The sequence below is a fragment of the Diabrotica undecimpunctata genome, chromosome 10 (assembly GCF_040954645.1).
Source record: "Diabrotica undecimpunctata isolate CICGRU chromosome 10, icDiaUnde3, whole genome shotgun sequence".
Taxonomy (NCBI): Eukaryota; Metazoa; Arthropoda; class Insecta; order Coleoptera; family Chrysomelidae; genus Diabrotica; species Diabrotica undecimpunctata.
The window spans coordinates 45,293,138-45,313,775 of NC_092812.1; the positions used below are offsets into that span (position 1 = coordinate 45,293,138).

Sequence of the window (20,638 nt, forward strand, 5' to 3'; positions counted from 1 at the left end):
TAGCATCAAAACTAAGTAACTACTAACTAAGAACTAAGAGAACTAACTAACTAAGAAAATCGCCCCCTAATTAGCAGCTCAAATGATATTAATCGTTACCGCTTTAAAATTTATTTATATTTTTTTTATATGATCTGTAGGTTTGACCGGTTCAAAGTGCTTATCGTTAAAAAATTTGGATTCAAAGTAAAAAATTTTCATTTTAATTTTCAAAAAACTGCCTTTTTTTCAAAATGACTGAAAAGTGTTAGCGACGAAAAATCTCGAAAAGAAAAAATATAGGTTTTGCTTTTCTGTACATTTTGTTTTCTTTATTTTTCTGTAAGACAAAAAAGGGATAATAGAATATATATTTGAGGAGGGGGATTCGAAAAGAAAAAAGACGAAAAACCCTGAACCATCCGAAACGTTGAATTTACTAAGAAATAAAAAGCAACTAACAGCCAAGTCCAATTTTGAAGTGGAGGGCAAGTATTATCTAAATCCAAATTTCCATGCAAATCAGTGGAGACAAGGTATTCAATGGCATTGTTTTAATTGTAACTATTCTAGGGGGTGAGATTTAGGGGTTAAACTGTGATAATACCTGAAATTATATTGTTTAATGTTGACATTCATTCACTTCATTAAAAGATGAGTGAATCAATTGCCCGCAATAATTTAAAATAGTACTATTTTTTCTAATAGGGGTAGTATTTACCCCTAAAAAATAAAAAGCAATCAACGGCAATTAAAATGTGAAGTGGAGGGTAATTAGAACCTAAATCCAAACTTCCATGCAATTCGGAGGTGACACGGCATCGCCGTATTTCACATTCATTTACTGGCCCTTTAAATCCAAAAATAATTTCAATTTGTTATTTCAAGAATTTATTATTTTCTTTATTTTTATGTTTTCGTCATTAAATTGATTTAAAATAAATATTGTTTATTTTTTTAAATTCGCTTGAATAATAAGAAATTCCAATGAGTTTGGTTGTTTGTAAAATACAGTCATTATGACATTGACGAGTACTACATATTATAGAACCAGTAATACTGCTTTCTACCGAAGTGACGTTATGTCGGTAATTACTTAATCTACGTTATTTTTTTAAAACGAAACTGCTTTCTTATTGTAACTAAATTAAAATAAAACTTGATATTTTACAGGACGTCCATGCAAGTTAAATAACTGTGTTTTCAGTAACTGTTCTTTTAGGGATCAATGTACGATAAACAATCATAAGCACGATAGGGTTCATAGTACCGCTGACGTTTCTTAGAAAGGCTAAAATAAGAAAAATGGTCATTATTATTATAATTAAGCGTAATATGTTTATTATTTCAATTAAAAAAACGAATAAATATAAGCAGATATCTTAATTTGACAAAAAGTAAAATTTGTGTAAATAAATATGGCAACTATGGATCAAATTCTGTCAGTCTGTCAGCCATGTATCATATAGGGTATTAAGCTCTCTTAAATTTAAGGAATTACTTATATAGATAATATAACCGAAAAATTAAGATTAATTAATATTATTTCAAATCTGAAATTAACATTATTTCAAATTATACTTCGTAAATTAAAATTATCCCTTTAAACATATAGTCTGCTGTTTCTACTTCATTTCATTATTTGCTGTCTGTGCTGTGGGTGCCGTGGAGCTGACAGTTTATAGTTTAAATTGTACATATTTACTTCTTTTAAATTAAAATTATTTTATTAAACATTTATCAAAAATGGGAGATATGGGACCTGGAGAGTACTTTATTTGTGGGGGTTTTGGTGGAATATGTACTGTTGTAGTAGGCCATCCCTTAGATACTATAAAAGTAAGTCTAAACTGGAATTCCATTTTTTTAACTCTATTTACTTTCATTTCTAAAGTTTATAGGTGCGGAGTTGTTCACCTTAATAACTGCAACCTAAGGAAACCAATAACATTAAATACTTTTCTATTTCCATTTGGTCAATATGCCCTTTTAAAGTCCAAAGTCCAAATTAATTATTACTTCTCTGGATAAGATTTTATCTATAAGGGATATATTTCATGATCATACCTTGGACATATTGTCCATGCCAAATGATTTACAAGCCTATGATCATCCATGCTTCTGTAAAATTCTTTCAAATTGTTGATCAAGCAACAAATTAAGGCACAAAGTTGAATACATATTCTGATGGTTACAATTGCAAACTAAACATATCCCTAAGCTGCAGTAAAGGCTATGCTGAGTTTTCCTTCTCTGCACTATTATATTATAATAAAATATCCACTAGATGGAGGTTGGAGTTAATATTTCCTATATTGATTTTTTTATTTGTCTAAGAATGTGACAAGACCTTAGTAGTGTAAAAGTTTATTAGTTTATAGGCACCATATGTCAGTAACTTAAATTAGACTGAATATCAAATAACCAGGTCATTATGAAAACCTTAAGTTATTCACAGCTCAGTCAAGAGTGGTTTAGAACTTAAAACAATCTCTTAAATAACTGTTAGAGAGAATGGAGTGATCCTGATATGAGTAAAATTTTCTATGATTCTAGGAGAATAGTTAATTCGATTTTAGTTGTTTAGAGATCAAAACAGAAGTAAGTAATAACAAGATTAAAGTGTGAAGGATTCAAGCATTCTTGAAATGGATAAAGAATATGTTAGATTTGCGACTGACTTTTTTGTTGACAACTGCCCCCAAAGATAATTGATGAAAGTTAGACAAAGCAGACAGCTAATACTATCAATTGTGGGTTTTCACTCCCCTCGTTGCATTTTCCCAATTGTTTATTTCTTGTTTATAAGATTTTTGCTACTCGTTTTTATATCAATAAATGAAACTTCCACTTATATTGCCATTTATATTCTCTATTTTGTATATTAGGTACACATAATATGCCATGTCCATAAGGATAGCATATCCATTTTATAATGTCAAATTCAGACCAACACTATAATTTTTTTCTAATTTATTACTGGAACAAACAAATTATTGCTATAGCTCTTTCTGAGAAACAGTGGGTATACTTACTTTACAGTAAAGCTAGCATAGCCATATCTATACCTCAGTAAGGAAAAGGGGTACAGTGCCCATCTCGAGCCATATTTTATTTCCAATTAATTGCTGTTGATTGGTATATTAACCAATCCCCAAAAATTACCCATCATCTCCTATCTCAAAACACACCCATCAGAAAAACCGAGAGAATTGGTCAGAGAAGAAGAGGAAGACCTAGAAAAAGGTTCCTTGATAATATCGATGAAGACATGAGAAATATGGGAATACATGCTTGGTGGAGAAAGGCAATGAATAGGGACCACTGGACACACCAATTTTTGGGATAATAACAATCAAACACAATAAAACAAAGGATTAATTTTTGAAATTTGAATGGTTTATAGATTATTATTTACAATTGAAAAGTTTTTAATCAAAAGTACTACACTGACATATCAACAGCATCCTCATTTGCCAGTATTTCCATGTTTTCTCTATTAACTACAATATTATGTAAAACTGAACAACCTGTTAGGTATTATTCTTTAAACAAAACGTAACTTACATCTCTTTCCACATGTTAAAATGGTAAATCTCTTTAAAATACCAAAAGCTCTGTCATTCACAATTCTTGACGCAATTTGTGATAGATTATACAGCACTTTGAACTGCTGTCTGAAGATTCTACAATGGTAATTGAGAACTGGATATTCACTATTTCCTAATAATCCATTGTCCATAAATTCCCTATTTTATATACCCATAATATGCAAAAGTATTTAACAACTCCTAAAATAGCTACTTCTAATAATTGCACTTTCATATTGTACGACGAGTATTATGAGTTTTACTCTTTTCAATGATCTTATTTTAATTTTTATTATAGGATCCTATAATAGGTAACAAATACAATGTATAGTTTATAGATTATATTTATATATACAAAAATATTATTTAATGTCATTCGTCAAAATAAAAGAATAAAATCTGTGTTTGCAATAATTCTATGGTCACTACCTACATCTACTGAGTTGAAGCACGTCGATTATTTTCGATGGATGTATATCTCGGTTGGATATAACATAATCTATCATAGATCTTTGTCCACGGGTGTTATTAAATGTATATTTGTGTTGGTCTTTGTAGTCAAACAATGTGTTGTTTATTCTTAGTTTGCTATTCGTGCAGAAGGTTATCATCAGTTCTCCATATTCGTTTTTGACATCCTCGTTATGTTTTTCCTTAATTCCGGGTATTGATTGATTGCCTATTCGAGCGTTAAAATCCCCCAATATTATCATCTTCCCTCTGACTTGAACTACTACTTCTAGTTGGTCATAAAACGCTTCCCTTGTTGTTTGAGGCTTGTTATTTTCTGGGCCGTATACCCCAATGATGTTCAGGTCGTCCTTCTCCATTATTATCTTTGTTGTTACTATTCTTTCTGATATGTATTGACACTCTTTGATATCATTTTGGTACCTTTGGTGTATTAGTAAGGCTACACCTTCTTGGCCCTGTTTTGTTTTGCTACCCCACTGTACGGAGTGTAGATATTTGCCAATTCTTTTGCTTTCAATGTTAGATCTTTTGTTTGCATTTCTTTAAATCAAACTCTATTCAAAAATCCAAACTTGCTGCTTATGTTGTCCAAAGCCTTAAACCTGTCACTGAGCTCAAGTGACATGGATACTCATCCGGTCAATAACCTCTAACATAGCTACTTCTTACACATTCTCAGTACTTCTAGATTAGGACCTCTAGATTATACTACATCTGAGCCAGCCGTGGCGGTCATATGCCAGAAATCATATTTAAATTATAATGTCATAAGATTACCTTTTGAATAAAGTCAATTTCATGTCAATTTAAAAAATTGTTCGCTAATGATTTCTGCTTAGTTGAGGAGACATGTCGTGGAATGCAAATTTTAGATTCCCCATGTCTCTATTAACATCTTTATCAACGTCTGCTATGCCTTGCAATTTTTAGAAGGCTCAGATTAAGGCAGATATCTGAATTGTGTTTCGAAACTATTTTACGGATTTAATATCAAGATGTCGCTATTGCATCCGTTTCGAAGCCATTTTATTGTTGCTTCTTAAAGACAGGAAAGATTTATTTTTCACGTTGAGAACGCCTATGAATAGCTGTTCTGATGAGCTTTATTAAAGCGAAATACGTATAAACAGATACATAGACGCTTTGTACGTGAAATGAAATCTTGACTGTCTTTTTCATTTTATTCGGATCTACTCTGTATGAGTACAAGAAACCAATTCGCTAATGATTTCTGCTTAGTTGAGGAGACATGTCGTGGAATGCAAATTTTAGATTCCCCATGTCTCTATTAACATCTTTATCAACGTCTGCTATGCCTTGCAATTTTTAGAAGGCTCAGATTAAGGCAGATAATCTGAATTGTGTTTCGAAACTATTTTACGGAATTAAAAATTGTCTTTGTTTTATCATAATTCAAAGTTCTATACCTCTAAATAAGACACCCGTTCTTTTGAGCCTCCAACTTCACTAACATTAGGTTTTTTAAAAAGTGCTTCTAATTTTTGTGTTTGTGGCAGCATATCGCTTTATTTCTTTCTTTTTTCTTTGGAAAAGTTTCTATACTCGGCTCCACTGAGTCGTTTCCTGCCATCTATAATTTGGTAACCAATAAAAACGCAGTTTAAAGTGTACAATACCGTTTTCTAAACGCTACCAAACGGTTACAATAAAACTATAACACGAACCAAAATCAATAACAACTTCGAAAACTACCTAATTACTAAATGTAAATAAAATAAAACAACTGTCGGTTCGTATCAAAACACGCAGACAACAATGTCTACAGGTTATACATGTGTAGCCGTCGATAACGACAACAATAGGGAGTTTTTGTAACTACCCAACGTAACGTATTTCCCTATACGTAAAGAACTAACGAAGAAGATAAACGTTAAATTGAAAGTTCTGCACGTAACGTAACGATGGTGTTGCCCTCATCGAATTAGTGATTAACTAATAAGTTGTCAGTGCCAGTCTTGCCCTTGTCACTTAACCCTACTTTTGATATTCAAAATAAATAAGAAATATTTTTTTGAACAATTTTTAATTTTGGAGATGGACGCAATAGTAAATGTAGGTGCCTTTATTGATGATGAAGAAGACGAGGACATAGAAAATGCGCTTCTTCTCCACATCTTGCACGACTATACGGCCGCTTTAATTTAGATACCATGTCTAATATACAATGTACAAATCTTTTTCGCTTTTGGATTAAATTCCACCTTTCTGGATGATCGTAAGGGTTCTGGCCTACGACTTCCTTCAACAAGAACAAATCATCTTCATTGCTGAAGTGAAGTCGTTTTCTACTGCTTTCCATTATTTATAAAAATCAAAACAAATAAACTTAACCACAAATGTACGAACCCGTTACGTTAGGTAATACTTACGTATCTAGATACGTTAGTTCAACCATTAATGCGCATGCTTATATGTCAAAAAGATACGTTACGTATACGTATTTGCCACAAAAACTCTCTAATGACTGCAGGAATCTGTTTAGTTGACGGTTTACTGGAACCATAGGGGAGAAAGGGGGCGAAATAGATGAAATGTTTGCGCATCCCACACTGTTTTTGAGGCCCCAATCCCGTTGCCGAGCACTCAGGCTATTAATTCGTATCAGTAGTTGACGTAACAGGATAATACTCACTCCAGACCAACAAATTACGTTAATTCTTGTATCGTGTCTTATAATGAGGAAAATAACTTGGTATACAGTGTCAGTTTAATTAAGTTTATGAATTGTGTAACAAAATCAAATAAAATTAAGCAATATAATTGTGGTATTATTATTAAAAAAAAAAATAGAATAACTTTTCAACATTTGGCAGTCCCCTGAAATCTGCCGCATGGGGCACGTGCCCCCCTGCCTGCACATATAAAATAATTTTGAAAAACATATTAGAATCTTTTACATGAATATTGTACCGTTTTTAAATAAAACGAGCGGTTCTAATTTATGTAAATAGATTTATTTATAAGTTTACAGTACGATAGTATCTTAACAACTAATTAAAACTCATAAAAGCAGTGGTTATATATACAAGTTATTATGTACTAGAATATTCTGGAGTAATCTACCTCTATCCTTCCCGTCGAAAGCGAATCGAGAATGCCAACGATCGAATATTCTAGATCCATACTTCTAAGAACTGTGACACGTACCACGCATCGGAGATGGGCTATTTCGTTACAATATTTAAACTTTACTTTAAGTACTTTTTAACTTCAAAAATGATTTTTTACTGAGTTTCAGAGCTTTGAAAATTGCGGATATTCGCGTTTTTCCAAAATTCTAACTTATTATAACTGGACAACAATCAACTTTGAGAAAAGTTAGTACGGACCTTTTTTGTTCAGGATCTCCCAAAAACTTTTGTCCCGGGCGAAAAAGTTAATTTTTGAAATTTGTATGAAAAAATGGATTAAAAAAATCTCGACCAAGGTGGCCCGTGGTTTCTTGCGGATTTAATCCTGTTAGGGACTAATTTTTGATAAGCTTGTGCAAAGAAACCGAGTCCGAATAATTTTTTTAACTTTTAATCGGCTACGACTCGCCACAACTTGATCATGTCTGGACTTGACAAATAACCCCACACCGACACCGTGGGTATAGATTTTAAGAAATTTATAAATAAATCCGCACACTACATTTTGTGTAATATTTTTATCCATTTCTCCCAGCACTCACTACGTTTCTTACGACAGCATTCACTCTGCTAATCCATGTCATGTCAAAACTTGGATGTTATGTTAGGCTGCAGTCACAGTAGCGCGAAACTCAGCTGTGTGTATAGTTCAGTGTCCTCCCGCACTAACATACTGATATGGTATGATGGTATGCTAGCGCCCAGCTTGTTTACGCCTCATCTAGTCAATCTTTAGGATTTTCTCGGCAAAATAGAATCAAATATGCTGCCAAGATCGGCTCTGTAGCCTTATGATAGCTTTACCGTAAAGTTACCATAATCATTGTTTCTCTGAAACAGTTGCAGCTATAAATTGTTTCTTGGAGTAAAACTTCAGCAATAAATTAGCAATCAATTTCTTGCAGTTCACTTTTTGGCCAATATCTCGGTTTTTCCTGGGGGTGTTTTGAGCTAGGGGATGATAGGGTAGTTGTTGGGGATTGGTTAATATACCAATCAACAGCAATTAATTAGCAATAAAATATTTCACCGAGATGAGCTCTGTACCCATTTTCCTTGCCGAGATATAGCTATGGCTATACTAGCTTTACCATAAAGTTTTTTCTTTTTTCTTTCCGTAAAATTTTTTCTTTTCGTTTTTTTCTTTCTTAAAATACAAACATTAGTGAATGTTTGTATTTTGAGAACGATTTCCTAGGTGGAAATTGAAACGTCAATAAACTTATGTATTTTAACCTTTAATTGTGGCTTATTCCCATTTAAATAGTAATTACTTTGAGCATATATTTTTGTCAGATTTGCACTCTTTAGGTGTATAACCAAACATCTAACTCATATATGATTTAGTATTATTAATACATTTACCTTCTTTTTACAGGTGAGGTTACAGACTATGCCAATACCACAAGCTGGACAATCACCCTTATACTCAGGAACATGGGACTGCCTACAAAAGACTGTACGACATGAAGGTGTTAGGGGGCTATACAAGGGAATGGGTGCTCCCTTGGTCGGTGTAGCTCCTATCTTTGCCATTTCCTTTATGGGTTATGGTGTAGGAAAGAAAGTTTTTGGACCATCAGATGGTGGTCGCCTTACATACACAGAAATGGGACTTGCTGGAGCCTTTTCTGGTATTTTCACTACTTTAATTATGGCTCCAGGGGAGAGAATAAAGTGTTTGCTGCAAATTCAACAGGGGGCAAATGCACCAAAGGTTTATAATGGGCCTGTTGATGTAGTTAAGAAACTTTACAAGCAAGGAGGGATATCCAGTATCTACAGAGGAGCAGGTGCAACACTGCTAAGAGGTAAGTCTGTTGTATATTTATATAATTAAATTATAACTAATATATTGAACATAAAAAAATTTGTTTAAATAAAATGTATGTACCTACTTCAGCATTTTTATTATAAAAATAATGTTACAAACTAGATTTAATTTAATTATATCATGAAACATTGAGAAGAAAACAGTTGTTTACATTACCAAATTAACAGTAAGAGAATAGGCTTAAAATTTACTATTTGAAGGTGATATATAACATACATTTTGTAGAGTGGAAGTTTCATACATTTTTGTATACATGATGTACATAGATATTGGTAGATTTTGAGCCCATTCTTGTGCTGTTTAATTAATTTACATCTTCCAACAACACATTCTTAATTATGTTAAAATAATTATAAAGTATCAGTATTCCATGCTGCTAACATAACAAATACCAAAATCGACAATAAGAATCTATGTATAAAAATTTGTGTAGGATTTTTAAAAACAGATAAAATGTTTCATTTTAGTCTGTAGTGTGCACTATAGTAAGTATATCCAATCTATGTTGTTTCATATTATTAGTTTTTATTAATATATGTTGTATAAATACATTAGGGCCCCACCAAATAGTTTAAAGTATGTAATATATTGTTTTCCTGGTCTATATACACTGGCCTGGAATTATTTCCTTAAATTTCCGGAAGACAGCTCCGACCATTATCATATCATCTTTGATAAATTTTACTGCAGTCACAGAAGAAACGTCAGGCAGAAACCATAGACACCATTCGGAAAACAAAGTATTATTACATAGCACTGGTCATAAAAGTGTACATTTTAAATTTATAAATACAGATTGTCTAAATTAGAAACCATGTAGTTTAGTTTAGAAACAAGTGTTTTTTATAAAAATTGCTCATTTCTGTGCCAATAATAATAAAAATAAAGGAAAAATGCCCAACTTCCTAGAAATACACCACTTCTTTAACAAATCATTCAAATGAGACAAGAGCTTCCGCTTTGGTCACTTTTTGTTCTTTAAGTTTCTTGAAGTGTATTTCACTAAATAGGAATCAGCTAGTAGTTACAAAAATGCTACAGTAGCTTCTTCCAGGTGTAAATAATTCTATCCAAAAGGATATATATATATATATATATATATATATATATATATATATATATATATATATATATATATATATATATCTACATTATGTAGGACTCACAATAAACTATGATAGAAAATAGGATCAGATAAATACATGTATATATTAAAATAATAAAACATTAAATATCATTACTAATATCATTATGTTTTTGTCTTAGTTTTCTGAATCGCTTTTTCATTTTTCTTCTTCTTAATGGTTTTCTGTGTATTTCGATTGACTCAATTGAGTTGGTAATTTCATTATTGCTTTCATAATTGCTGTTGTCATTTCCTCCGAGGCTATCGTTGCTTTCATTAATTTCAATAGATTTTTGAGACATATGCAATGGACTCTTATGCTTAAGAATGTTATGTTTTTTGAGTTTGTACCTAAGTTTTTCAAGTTTAGTTAAATTGACAAAGGGGGTGGGGGTAGCGGTGATCATATCGGTAAAGTTTTGAGATGCGACTGTGGAATTTCTAAACCGTTTTCTTAGTTTAGGCCGGTAATCTGTGCACTTCAAAATGCGTCTCATTGCGTGAAAAACATTCCAATTTAGAAACTGTTCAGGTTGTGAGCATTTAGGGGCTATTTTATTTTCATAAATATATTTATAAGTGAACATATTGTCTTTAGTACACGATATTCCTTTATCGTTGCTGTACTCACATGGTTTCAAAATTCCCTGCTTCACTTTGTTTACTATCATAGGCTTCCATTCACTCATATCGCAAGAGCAGTGCCAAGGATTTTCGTTCAGCCTCAACAGTTTTGGATGTATTCTTGAAAAAATGTCTCTAGGCAGTTGTTTAAATCGATTTCCATTTAAATACAACTCTTTTATATTCAATAAGTGATCGAAAGTTCCAGGAGGAACCATTTCCAATAAATTTTGTGACAAATCTAAGTATTGTAAAGCACTCAGACCCATGAAACCATCCATAGATATATTAACTATTTGACAATTACTTAATACCAGTGTTTTAATTTGTTTTATCTCTAAAAATGCATCATACTCAATTCTTGTTATATTCCCAGTTAATATAAGTTCGTTTAGCTTTGGCATTCCACTGAAGAGGTCTCTTTTTAACACAGAAAGTTGTAAGTTATTTAAAGTAAGCTTTTGCAACTCCTCTAAACCTAATAGAGAATTCGTCACCAAAGTAAGCGCTATTAATTCACTACCTATGATTAACGAATTTGTGGTGTTCATAACTTCGAATGTATTCGAGAAAATGGTATTTATCGGATTGTTAGCAAAATTGGCGAGTTTTAAATTAGGAAAAGGAGGAAAAGATAGCTCAGAAAGTTGGGTAAAGTTGTTGTAGCTGAGATCTATATACTCTAATTGCAGAAGGCCGGCTAAATCTGTGATCTGTATATCTAAAAGATTATTATGAGCTAGTGATAATGTTTTTAAATTAGGAGTTCCATGGAATGCAAACGGAGGAATTACTTTTAAGTTATTTTTTTCTAATAAAAGATACTGTAAGTCGTGAAGGCCGTCAAACATTTCCCAATTGATATGATTTAAATCACAGTTGTTAATTCTTAATAACAATAATTTTTTAAAGCCCATAAATATTGGGGTTTCCCCCGTAGCTTCCCTCTCTTTTATAAAAACATCGTAAGGAACTATTTCATCATTTGTGGTCTTTTTAACTAACGTAATGACATGATTATTTAGTTCAAACTTTTGAGGATATTCAAACGTAATATTCTCCTCATTTACCTGTTTTAAAAATTTCATTATTTGCTCTTTAGAATTTCTTATCAAAACTCTCTCTAAATTTAAGTACTTCAAATTGTCAATAGCAGCGTCTATTTCACAAATTAAATAACTATTAAGAGGGCGATTTTGAAGGTTAGGTCCTACCAGTTCTAGGGTCATCAGCTGTGTAAACTTCTTCATAAAACTCATTTTGATAGTTTTGTTGCCAGATTCATACCCTTGGATGATGGTTAAGCTTTCAATGTTATCGGGAAGATCTGATATTAGGTCCGGAGGATTTGTTTCGGTTTGTAAGATGCAGATTGCTGAACGGATAATTGTCGGCCCATGTTCTTCTAACAGTTCAACAGTATCTAATGTGTCTTCAGATAAAACCTACAACAATATAGAGAATCTTAAAGAGGCGCTAGATAACGCTCTACTATAGAGCATCAATTTGAATTTGAAAAAAAAATTTATCTGAGTCATTCACTTCATAAACCAGTGAAGAACTTATGATGATAATTACTGAACGATAATTATGAACTGAATAATAATTATAAAGAAAATTATTTGAAATATTCTTGTCTCAAATGTTGCAGTATTACGTTCCTCCAATCGACATAAAATTTCTCATTGTCAGTTATTTCAATTAATATTTACATTTTTGTCTATTTTAAACATAACGTACAAAATTGTAAGTTTGGTAGAGGTAATGGATTCTAAAGAGCCGAGTCATATCGACGCATAACACAAGTTTACGTCTGAAATAAGTTTTACTAATCATCGTAAAAGTTTCAGCCCTTAAATTTCATTGTTTGGGAGTTCTTCGTTCAGTCTACTCCAAATATTTTAATAGGGCAGTAAAATTTGTTTCTGTTTTAATTAATTATTATAGTTTTTATTTTTGTTATTTGTTAATTTAGTGACTTTTATAGACAATAATTTTTGAAAATATTTTGTGCAGTGAAATAATTTATTGGGGTATACTAAGTAAGTATACTATAATTAAAATTTGAATGTGTGAATAGCTGTAGATCCAGAGTACGTATAGGTGACAAACTCTCAGAATCGAAATAAGCAGTGGCCTGAAACAAGGAGATGCGCTGTCACCTCTCCTCTTTAATATCATCCTGGAGAAAGTAGTAAGAGCAGCACAACTTTAAACAGAATTACGGACAGTAAATGGACCAAAATTACTACTAGCATACGCAGATGACATTGACATTGTGGGAAACACAATCACCAATGTGAAGGAGACTTTTAATAAATTGGAGGTAGAGCCAAGAAAACTGGTTTAAGGCCAAAGGAGAGAAAACCAAATACATGTGCACCAACAGACAAAAGAGACGAGATAGAATAGAGCAAAATATTACAATAGACCCATATAACTTTGAAAGAGTGGAGAGTTTTAAATATCTCGGAGCAACAATCACTGCAGATAACGATATCGCCGAAGAGATTAAAGGAAGAATTCAGGCAGCAAACAGATGTATGTACAGCCTCCACAATACTATTAAATCTAAAAGCCTAACACGAACATCAAAGATAAGAATAAATAAAACGGTGATTAGACCGGTGCTAATGTATGGGTGTGAGACGTGGACTCTGACTAAAGAAACTGAAAGAAAACTTAAATGTTTTGAGAGGAAAATCGTCAGAAGAATCTTTGGGCCTTATCACGACATTAATAGCAACCAATACCGAATGAGAACAAATGCTGAGGTCAAGCAGATGTATAGAGCGAGCGATATAGTCCAAGAGATTAAATCCCAACGTCTAAGAGGGGCTGGCCATGTCCATAGACTCCGTAATTACCGCCTTGCCAAGTTAATATGGGAGTAAGCCCCCACAGGAAGAAGGCCCTTAGGACATCCACGAAAGTGATGGAGAGACAATATACGGTTAGATCTAAGAACAATGGGGCTACCCACTGACCCAACTATTATGAACGACCGTTCAAGATGGAAGCAAGTTGGGCAGTCAGCCAAAACCCACCCCGGGTTGTAGTGCTACGAGAAGAAGAAAAAGAATATAATAATATTACAGCAGATAATTGGAAAAAATGTATAGAGTATGCCAAAAAACTAGAAGAAAAATACTTTGAGTTACAAAACATTATAAATAGAGTAGTTATAGATTTAAACGATAGCGATGATAGTGATACCGATTTAAATGTAGACGATAGTTAAGTTTAAAATTATTTTTTTTTTGTGTTTTTTCACTATGTTAAATATATATTTTAATATAAAAGTATTACTTATAATGTGTTTTTCTTTTACTTTGTGGGATTGCCGTAATTTTGATAAAATGTATCAGTATATAAGTCCGATCCTGTATACAACTATACCTAGACTGAATACTAAAAACGCTTACTCTATCAAATTAAATTATATAACGGTAAAAAGTTTATGCTAACTATTGTAAAATTATATGTATATATATATCATAATAAAATATTTAAAATAATTAATTTGTTTGTATTGGTTATATTGGAATTTTTATACAAATTCCAAAAAAAAACAATGTCCTACGACCTTTAAAAGCCGAGTTAGCCCTTTTTTCAAAAATTCACTGGAGCTTTGTTTATAGTTCACAATAAACTATTTAAAAAGAACCATTTGAATGGTTAAAAGTTCAAGTTTGGACAAAAACAATTAAAATTATTCATGTAAAAATGAATGAAGCGCCAAAGATAAAGGGTTAAAAGCGAAACGATTTTACTATTTCAAAAACTGAATTCATAAATTCAAATTTCTAAAAGTGGCTATATGTCCGGTTTTAATCCATGAAAATTGACGTTTTTTCTTAGAGACAAGTAAAACTTTGCAAAAGAAATATTTATTTTAAATTGTTTAAATTTTAAATTACCTAACTGAATTTTTATAATCTCTGCAACGGAGTACCCAAAATTAAAAAAAAAACATCGTTTTTTGTTTATTAGAACCAGAGGCATTGCGACTTTTCTTTTTTGTTTTTTTTTTGCCTTAGGAGGCATCGCGACTTTTTTTTTGAATTTATGCGTTCAGTTTTAAAAATAGTAAAATCGAGAAATAAAAGAAATGCTAACTCGGGTTATTTTAAATGTTTATAAGCTTTTTCACAGTACTGTTTGAAATCTATATTACAATAATTAACATCAATTTTTTAATCATTAAATGATTTAGCTTTTAAAATAAGCCGTTCACGAAGAGTGTCACATAAAGTGCCATTAAGAACGTCACGAAAAAGGGTTTTTATTTGCTAATTTACTGGTTCTAGTAAGAATAAATTACCATATGGTGTGTGGACGCATTTATGTTTTGTGATGCATGTACACTCGCGATCATAAAATCCGGGTCACCTTGAAAACACCGTTATTTCATTTTTAACGAGCTTTATCGTAAATAATAATAACACGAATACAAACTAATGCATGTTTCTGAGAATTGTTGCGGGCTTAGCGGTTTCCTTTGTAACAAAGAATTCCAATAATGCCGATTTTGCGGAAAAATATACGTCGCTTGTTTTAAATGTCTCATTTGTGCTTCGACTTTCTGTTCAAACGCAACAAACGTTTATTATTGCCACCATTAGTGTGTATTAGTGCCAATATTAGTGTTTATTATTGTTTATTTTTTGCCAAAAATGCCTTTGACTGTTGTTGAAACGGCACGCATTGTTGCGCTTGTGAAAGACGGTCATACTCAACGGCAAGTCGCAAGAACTGTTGGCGTAAGCCTTTCTACGGTTCAACGAGTGCTTCAACGCTTTCAGGAGACGGGTTTGCTAACCAGACGACCTGGCTCTGGACGAAGAAGAACGACCACGGCACGAGATGACCGTTTCCTTATGTGTCAGGCTTTACGAAACCGGACCTCAACTGCGGTTATGCATCGAAATCGTCTACAGGAAGTACGAAATTGCAATGTTAGCGTTGCAACAGTCAGGAGAAGACTTCGTTCTTCTGGACTATCTTCTCGGGTAATGGTTACAGGACCGCCACTTCGCCGGACGCATCGAGTTGCACGACTAGCTTTTGCTCAACAATACGCGCATTGGGGAATTAATGATTGGAGCAAAGTGTTATTCTCAAATGAATCCCATTTCTGCCTAACTGCATCCCATGGACGTGTAAGAGTTTGGAGGAGAACCGGTGAACGATTTTCACAAGCTTGCATTGCTCCAAGAATGCCATTTGGTGGAGGCTCGGTCATGGTTTGGGGTGGTGTATCTTCCGATCTCCGCACAGATTTAACCTTCATCGAAAATGGGTCCTTAACTGCAGGAAGGTACATTACGGAGATTCTGGAAGAACATGTTATGCCCACCATGGCAGGGCTTGGAGAAGACGTCGTTTTTATGCAGGACAACGCGCGACCGCACGTTGCCAAGATCAGTATGCAATACTTGGACGAGGTTGGAATTACGAGGTTACCCTGGCCAGCTAGGTCTCCGGACCTGAATCCCATCGAACATCTCTGGGACGATTTGAAGAAACGTATTCAAACCCATACACCACCTCCTAACAACGCACAGGAGCTTAAAGATCTGTTAGTGAGAGAGTGGAATAACATACCACAACATGTAATCCGGGGAAAAATTGAGAGTATGCCCCGTCGTCTGCAAGAGGTTATTAGAGCAAGGGGAGGCAATACACGATATTAGTCATTGCAATTCCACTGTTTTATCAACAATTTGGTTTGTTTTCTGCTTTTTCAATAAAAACAATAAAAAAAACCGTTTTTTTTTTTCAAAACAAATTGTAACAATAAATTTTTTCGGCCCCAGCGAATATTTTTTTTTTTTGAATTTTTTGGATCATTTTGAACAAAATAGGTCTCTTATAGTTTTTCTCTAAACTTTCTCTCAAAATTAAGATTTTGAAGGCTAAAAAATACAAGTAAAAAACATTATTTTTTAATTCACCTACAGACCTTAATTCATTTTCAAACCGTGTTCTATCATTTCTCGATAAGTATTTTGGGTCTATTTCATTTTAAAATATTGTTTTTTAATTGTTAATGAAGCGCTTATGACAGGACGGGCGCTCGGGTTCGGCGTGTATAAGAGAGAGAAACAAAATCTAGGGCACAAATGTTTGCTGGTTTAAATTCTCATTGTACAAATGAGTGTCCGCACTGCCATACGCGCTTCATTATCAATTAAAAACAATGGTTTAATAGTTATTTATGCACCAAGGCTGTTATTAAGATGATTACGCCAGGAGAGCAACATAATCTAGCCAGAAGGTCCTCTGGCATGAGGGCTGGATGTTGGTCAATGAGCATAATCATCCAGTATCACCATTGGCACATACAAAATATGCAGTAAAATAAAAAGTAAAAACGTCTCAATTTTAGTTTTTATATTATGTGAAGTGAAAACGTCTCAATTTTAGTTTTTATATAAAACACTAGTGTTACCGGATGATTATGACCAATGAGCAACATTTATCCGTCGGTCCAGAGGTCGTCTGGTTGGATTATGTTGCTCTCCGGGCGTAATCATCTTATAAAAACCCTTGGTGCATAAATAACTAATAAACCTTTAAAAATTACGTAGACGGATATACGTCTACGTCAGGGCCTCTCTTACCCTTAATCTTGCCCTGTAGAAGCCGGTATTTATCATTACGCATGATGTGGCCGAAGTAAGCCAATTTTCTGTTTTTTATGGTTGGAGTTGCTATCAATAAGTCCTCGTAGACACTTTGTCTCAGGACTAGCAACCTCCAATGGAGTCTTACGTTGCCATGTTATCTATTCCTGTTGTAACTTAAACATCTTAGTTTATAAAGTTAAATAATGTAACCCAAATTTAATTTAACAACATTTAAAGGGATTTTACCCATGTATTTAGTGGCTCAAACATGTACATCCACATAGCACTGATGATGGAATATTACTTCCAAAAACGTTGGGCGCTCATTTGTACAATGGGAATTTAAACCAGAGAAAAATTGTGCCCTAGATCTTGTCTCTCTCTTATACACGCCGCAGCCCGAGCGTCCGTCCTGTCATAATGCATTCATTTTTTTCGAATCCTGAGAAAACTAATAAGTATTTTTAAAAAATTTAAACGCAGAATGAAAGATTACATTATTACCGAGAGCCGAAAGTCCCTAAAACTTCTATAATGTTTATTTTAATAAGTAACAGGGGTGAAAAAAATGAGAAAATTTTGTGTGATTTTTAATTTCAAATATCTCATTAAAAAAACTTTTTGTTTATTCTAAGAGACTTTCGGCCCTCGGTAATAATGCAATCTTTCATTCTGCATTTAATTTTTTTTTAAATATTTATTAGTTTTCTCAGGATTCGAAAAAAATGAATGTTTGAATGAAAAACAATGTTTTAAAATGAAATAGGCCCAAAATACTTATTGGAAAATGGTAAAATAAGAAATGAGAGAAATAGTCTGATATTGAAATTAGGTTCTTGGTAAATTCAAAATATTGTTTTTTACTTGCGTTTTTGAGCCTTGAACATCGTAATTTTGAGTTTTTCTCAGTTTTAAATTACTTATAATTCGATAAAGGTCAAGTTTACAAGAAAACTACAACAAACTTATTCTGTTTAGAATGATCCAAAAAATAAAAAAAAATTGAGGACCGAAAAAATTATTTGTTACAATTTGTTTAAGAAAAATTGTTTAAAAAAATTTTAACGCCTGGGCCACCTCTTGAACCTTATTTTGGGATATCTTACGAAAGTGACTATGCAAAAAATTCTCATGGGAATATTTTTCCGAACGAACCCGAGCTTTTCGCCTTGTGTACAAGAATAATAATGAAAAATTATAGAAGAAAAACCTATTAAATTCCGTATTGCTGACAAACAAAACAGGTTTTGAAAAAAAAAAAACAGTGGCAAATTCCATTTTTATATATGATTTTAATTTAAATCAGTTAAGATGACCACACACTAAATATACGATGAAGCAAATAATTACTGGAAAGAATTATGAAAACCAAAAAAACTTCTAAAAATGGGCTAACAATTTATAATACACTACAGCATACGGCAAAATGATAAAAGGGGATCATTTTAGTAATATTTACGAATTTGTCCAATTGTTTACATTCCTTAGTGATTGAATATCTTATTTTTTATAATCAATGGCTATATAAACCTTTTATCTCTATACTTGACATACATTATTTAATAATTGATAACAATTTTAATAGACACAAATAAATATTGAATTAATTAGTAAAAAGTCACTTACATCGTTATTTTCCATTGTCCCTATTTCTCCAGGTATCGGTTTCTCCTTGTGTTTCTGCATAAATCTGGATATCGCTGTTTCTGTTAGATGTTCCAAGTGGCATGTGCATATTGAGGGACAGTTTATGTCTTGGTCCCATGATGCTGCTATCTGTAAAAATGCATAAAATTTTAAAAATCTTCAGCTGATCGTAAATTGACATTGTTTGTTTGTTAATTTAACCTATCACATACATATTTTGTGTCACGTAGCTGAAACAGTTCATATATTTTTCCTTTTTTTTAAGGGTTGAACTTATCAATATGTATATCTAGACTTTTAATAAGTTGACATAATGTTACAAACTAGATATAGAGCAAAAGAGCTCAATACTTTTGTCAAAATTTGAACATTTCGTTTGTAAACACACAAAGGGGTAGTATAATAAATTTCTAGTTTAGCTTCATTCGTTCATTAATTGAAATTGCACGTGAAGTCTTCAACAGAAAAATGCTGTTTTGATACATATATTTGACAACCTTTGAATGTCAAAAGTATTAGGGATATTAGAAGCTTGTGTAAAGATTAATTGGATATAAAATGATGAATTAAAAAGTGGTACTACGAAAGATAGTAAACCTAGTAGTCGGAGTACTACAAAATTATTACAAACTAAAGGAAAAAAGTGAAAGATTGAAAAAAATTAAACAAGGAGAAAATACAGAACTTAAAAAGTGTCCAGAGAAGTACTACCAACATTAGTACGACTCACATTTTTTCACAAAATAAGCAAATCGTTTCAATTGAATGAACTGAAATGTAGAATTTAATGAATAATAAAAAATGTCACAAGAGTGTTTTGAAGAGTTTAGAAGAGTTTTTGAAGATGATATATTTCAGATGCACATCCAAAATGCATAAAAGAATGAAAATAGAGTTTAAAATTGATTAATAACTGTGAAAGATTTATACAGCTAAACAAAGAAAAAATATAAAACGAACTACAAGGCGATAGAAATTGCGTTGCAGTGCATCGTGTATTTTTTTTTGTTTTTCCTCATGATTTACGATGAATAAATATTTTACTTTAAAATGTATAATAATATCTCCAAATTGTTGATAGAAGAACAAAATAAGATTAAATTATGAGCAGAATTAATTTATTTTGTTTTCATTGTAATAAAGCAACGTAATTTGTAGAAAAAAAACAGCGTCCGATCTGAATTTTTAATTATATCCAACAAGATATTTGAAAAAAGTAGAAATAGGTATCGACCAAATTGCCTATAATAAAAATCAATGGAAAAATTGTCAAGAAACATCAAAAATATAATTAATATTGTGCCCTAATTGAGCAGAATGGAAACAAACACGGGAATAATATACATGAACATCCTGATTTCGGTACTTTACTTCTATATAAATTTTAAAAACTTTTTTGTGAATAAACTATTACTTACATTTTCGGTGTAGCTTAAAATTACAATCAACAGAGCCACATATTTAAACATTTTTCTGAAACTGCAGAGAATTTCATCTATACCATTTATGATAATAGCAGGATGTTCACCCCCACTCGCTTCCTGATAAATGAAAAATTTATCTGTTCTAAATTGTCCATA

General features: G+C 32.4%; 2 protein-coding genes across 2 annotated transcripts in view; one reads left to right on the forward strand and one right to left on the reverse strand.

The window, feature by feature from the left end:
* Positions 1–1,539: 1,539 nt before the first annotated feature.
* Positions 1,540–20,638, forward strand: part of LOC140452286 (congested-like trachea protein) — a 32,396-nt gene continuing 13,297 nt past the window's right edge. The window contains exons 1-2 of the mRNA XM_072546454.1: positions 1,540–1,818; positions 8,574–9,006. Coding sequence (XP_072402555.1) covers positions 1,726–1,818; positions 8,574–9,006 — 526 coding nt within the window. The 5' untranslated portion in view covers positions 1,540–1,725. The remainder of the gene's footprint in view (positions 1,819–8,573; positions 9,007–20,638) is intronic.
* Positions 9,074–20,583, reverse strand: LOC140452285 (uncharacterized). Its single transcript, XM_072546452.1, has 3 exons — positions 20,477–20,583; positions 19,038–19,187; positions 9,074–12,224 (listed from the first exon to the last, which is right to left on the reverse strand). The coding sequence occupies exons 1-3, from the start codon at positions 20,525–20,527 to the stop codon at positions 10,257–10,259; spliced, it is 2,169 nt and encodes a 722-aa protein (XP_072402553.1). The 5' UTR covers positions 20,528–20,583; the 3' UTR covers positions 9,074–10,256.

Coding starts and splice junctions, on each gene's coding strand:
- LOC140452285 (XM_072546452.1), bottom strand. CDS start 20,527: ATGTTTAAATATGTGGCTCTGTTGATTGTAATTTTAAGCTACACCGAA. Junction 19,188..20,476: donor TTTTAAGCTACACCGAAAAT/GTAAGTAATAGT, acceptor GCATTTTTACAG/ATAGCAGCATCATGGGACCA. Junction 12,225..19,037: donor GGACAATGGAAAATAACGAT/GTAAGTGACTTT, acceptor ATATTGTTGTAG/GTTTTATCTGAAGACACATT.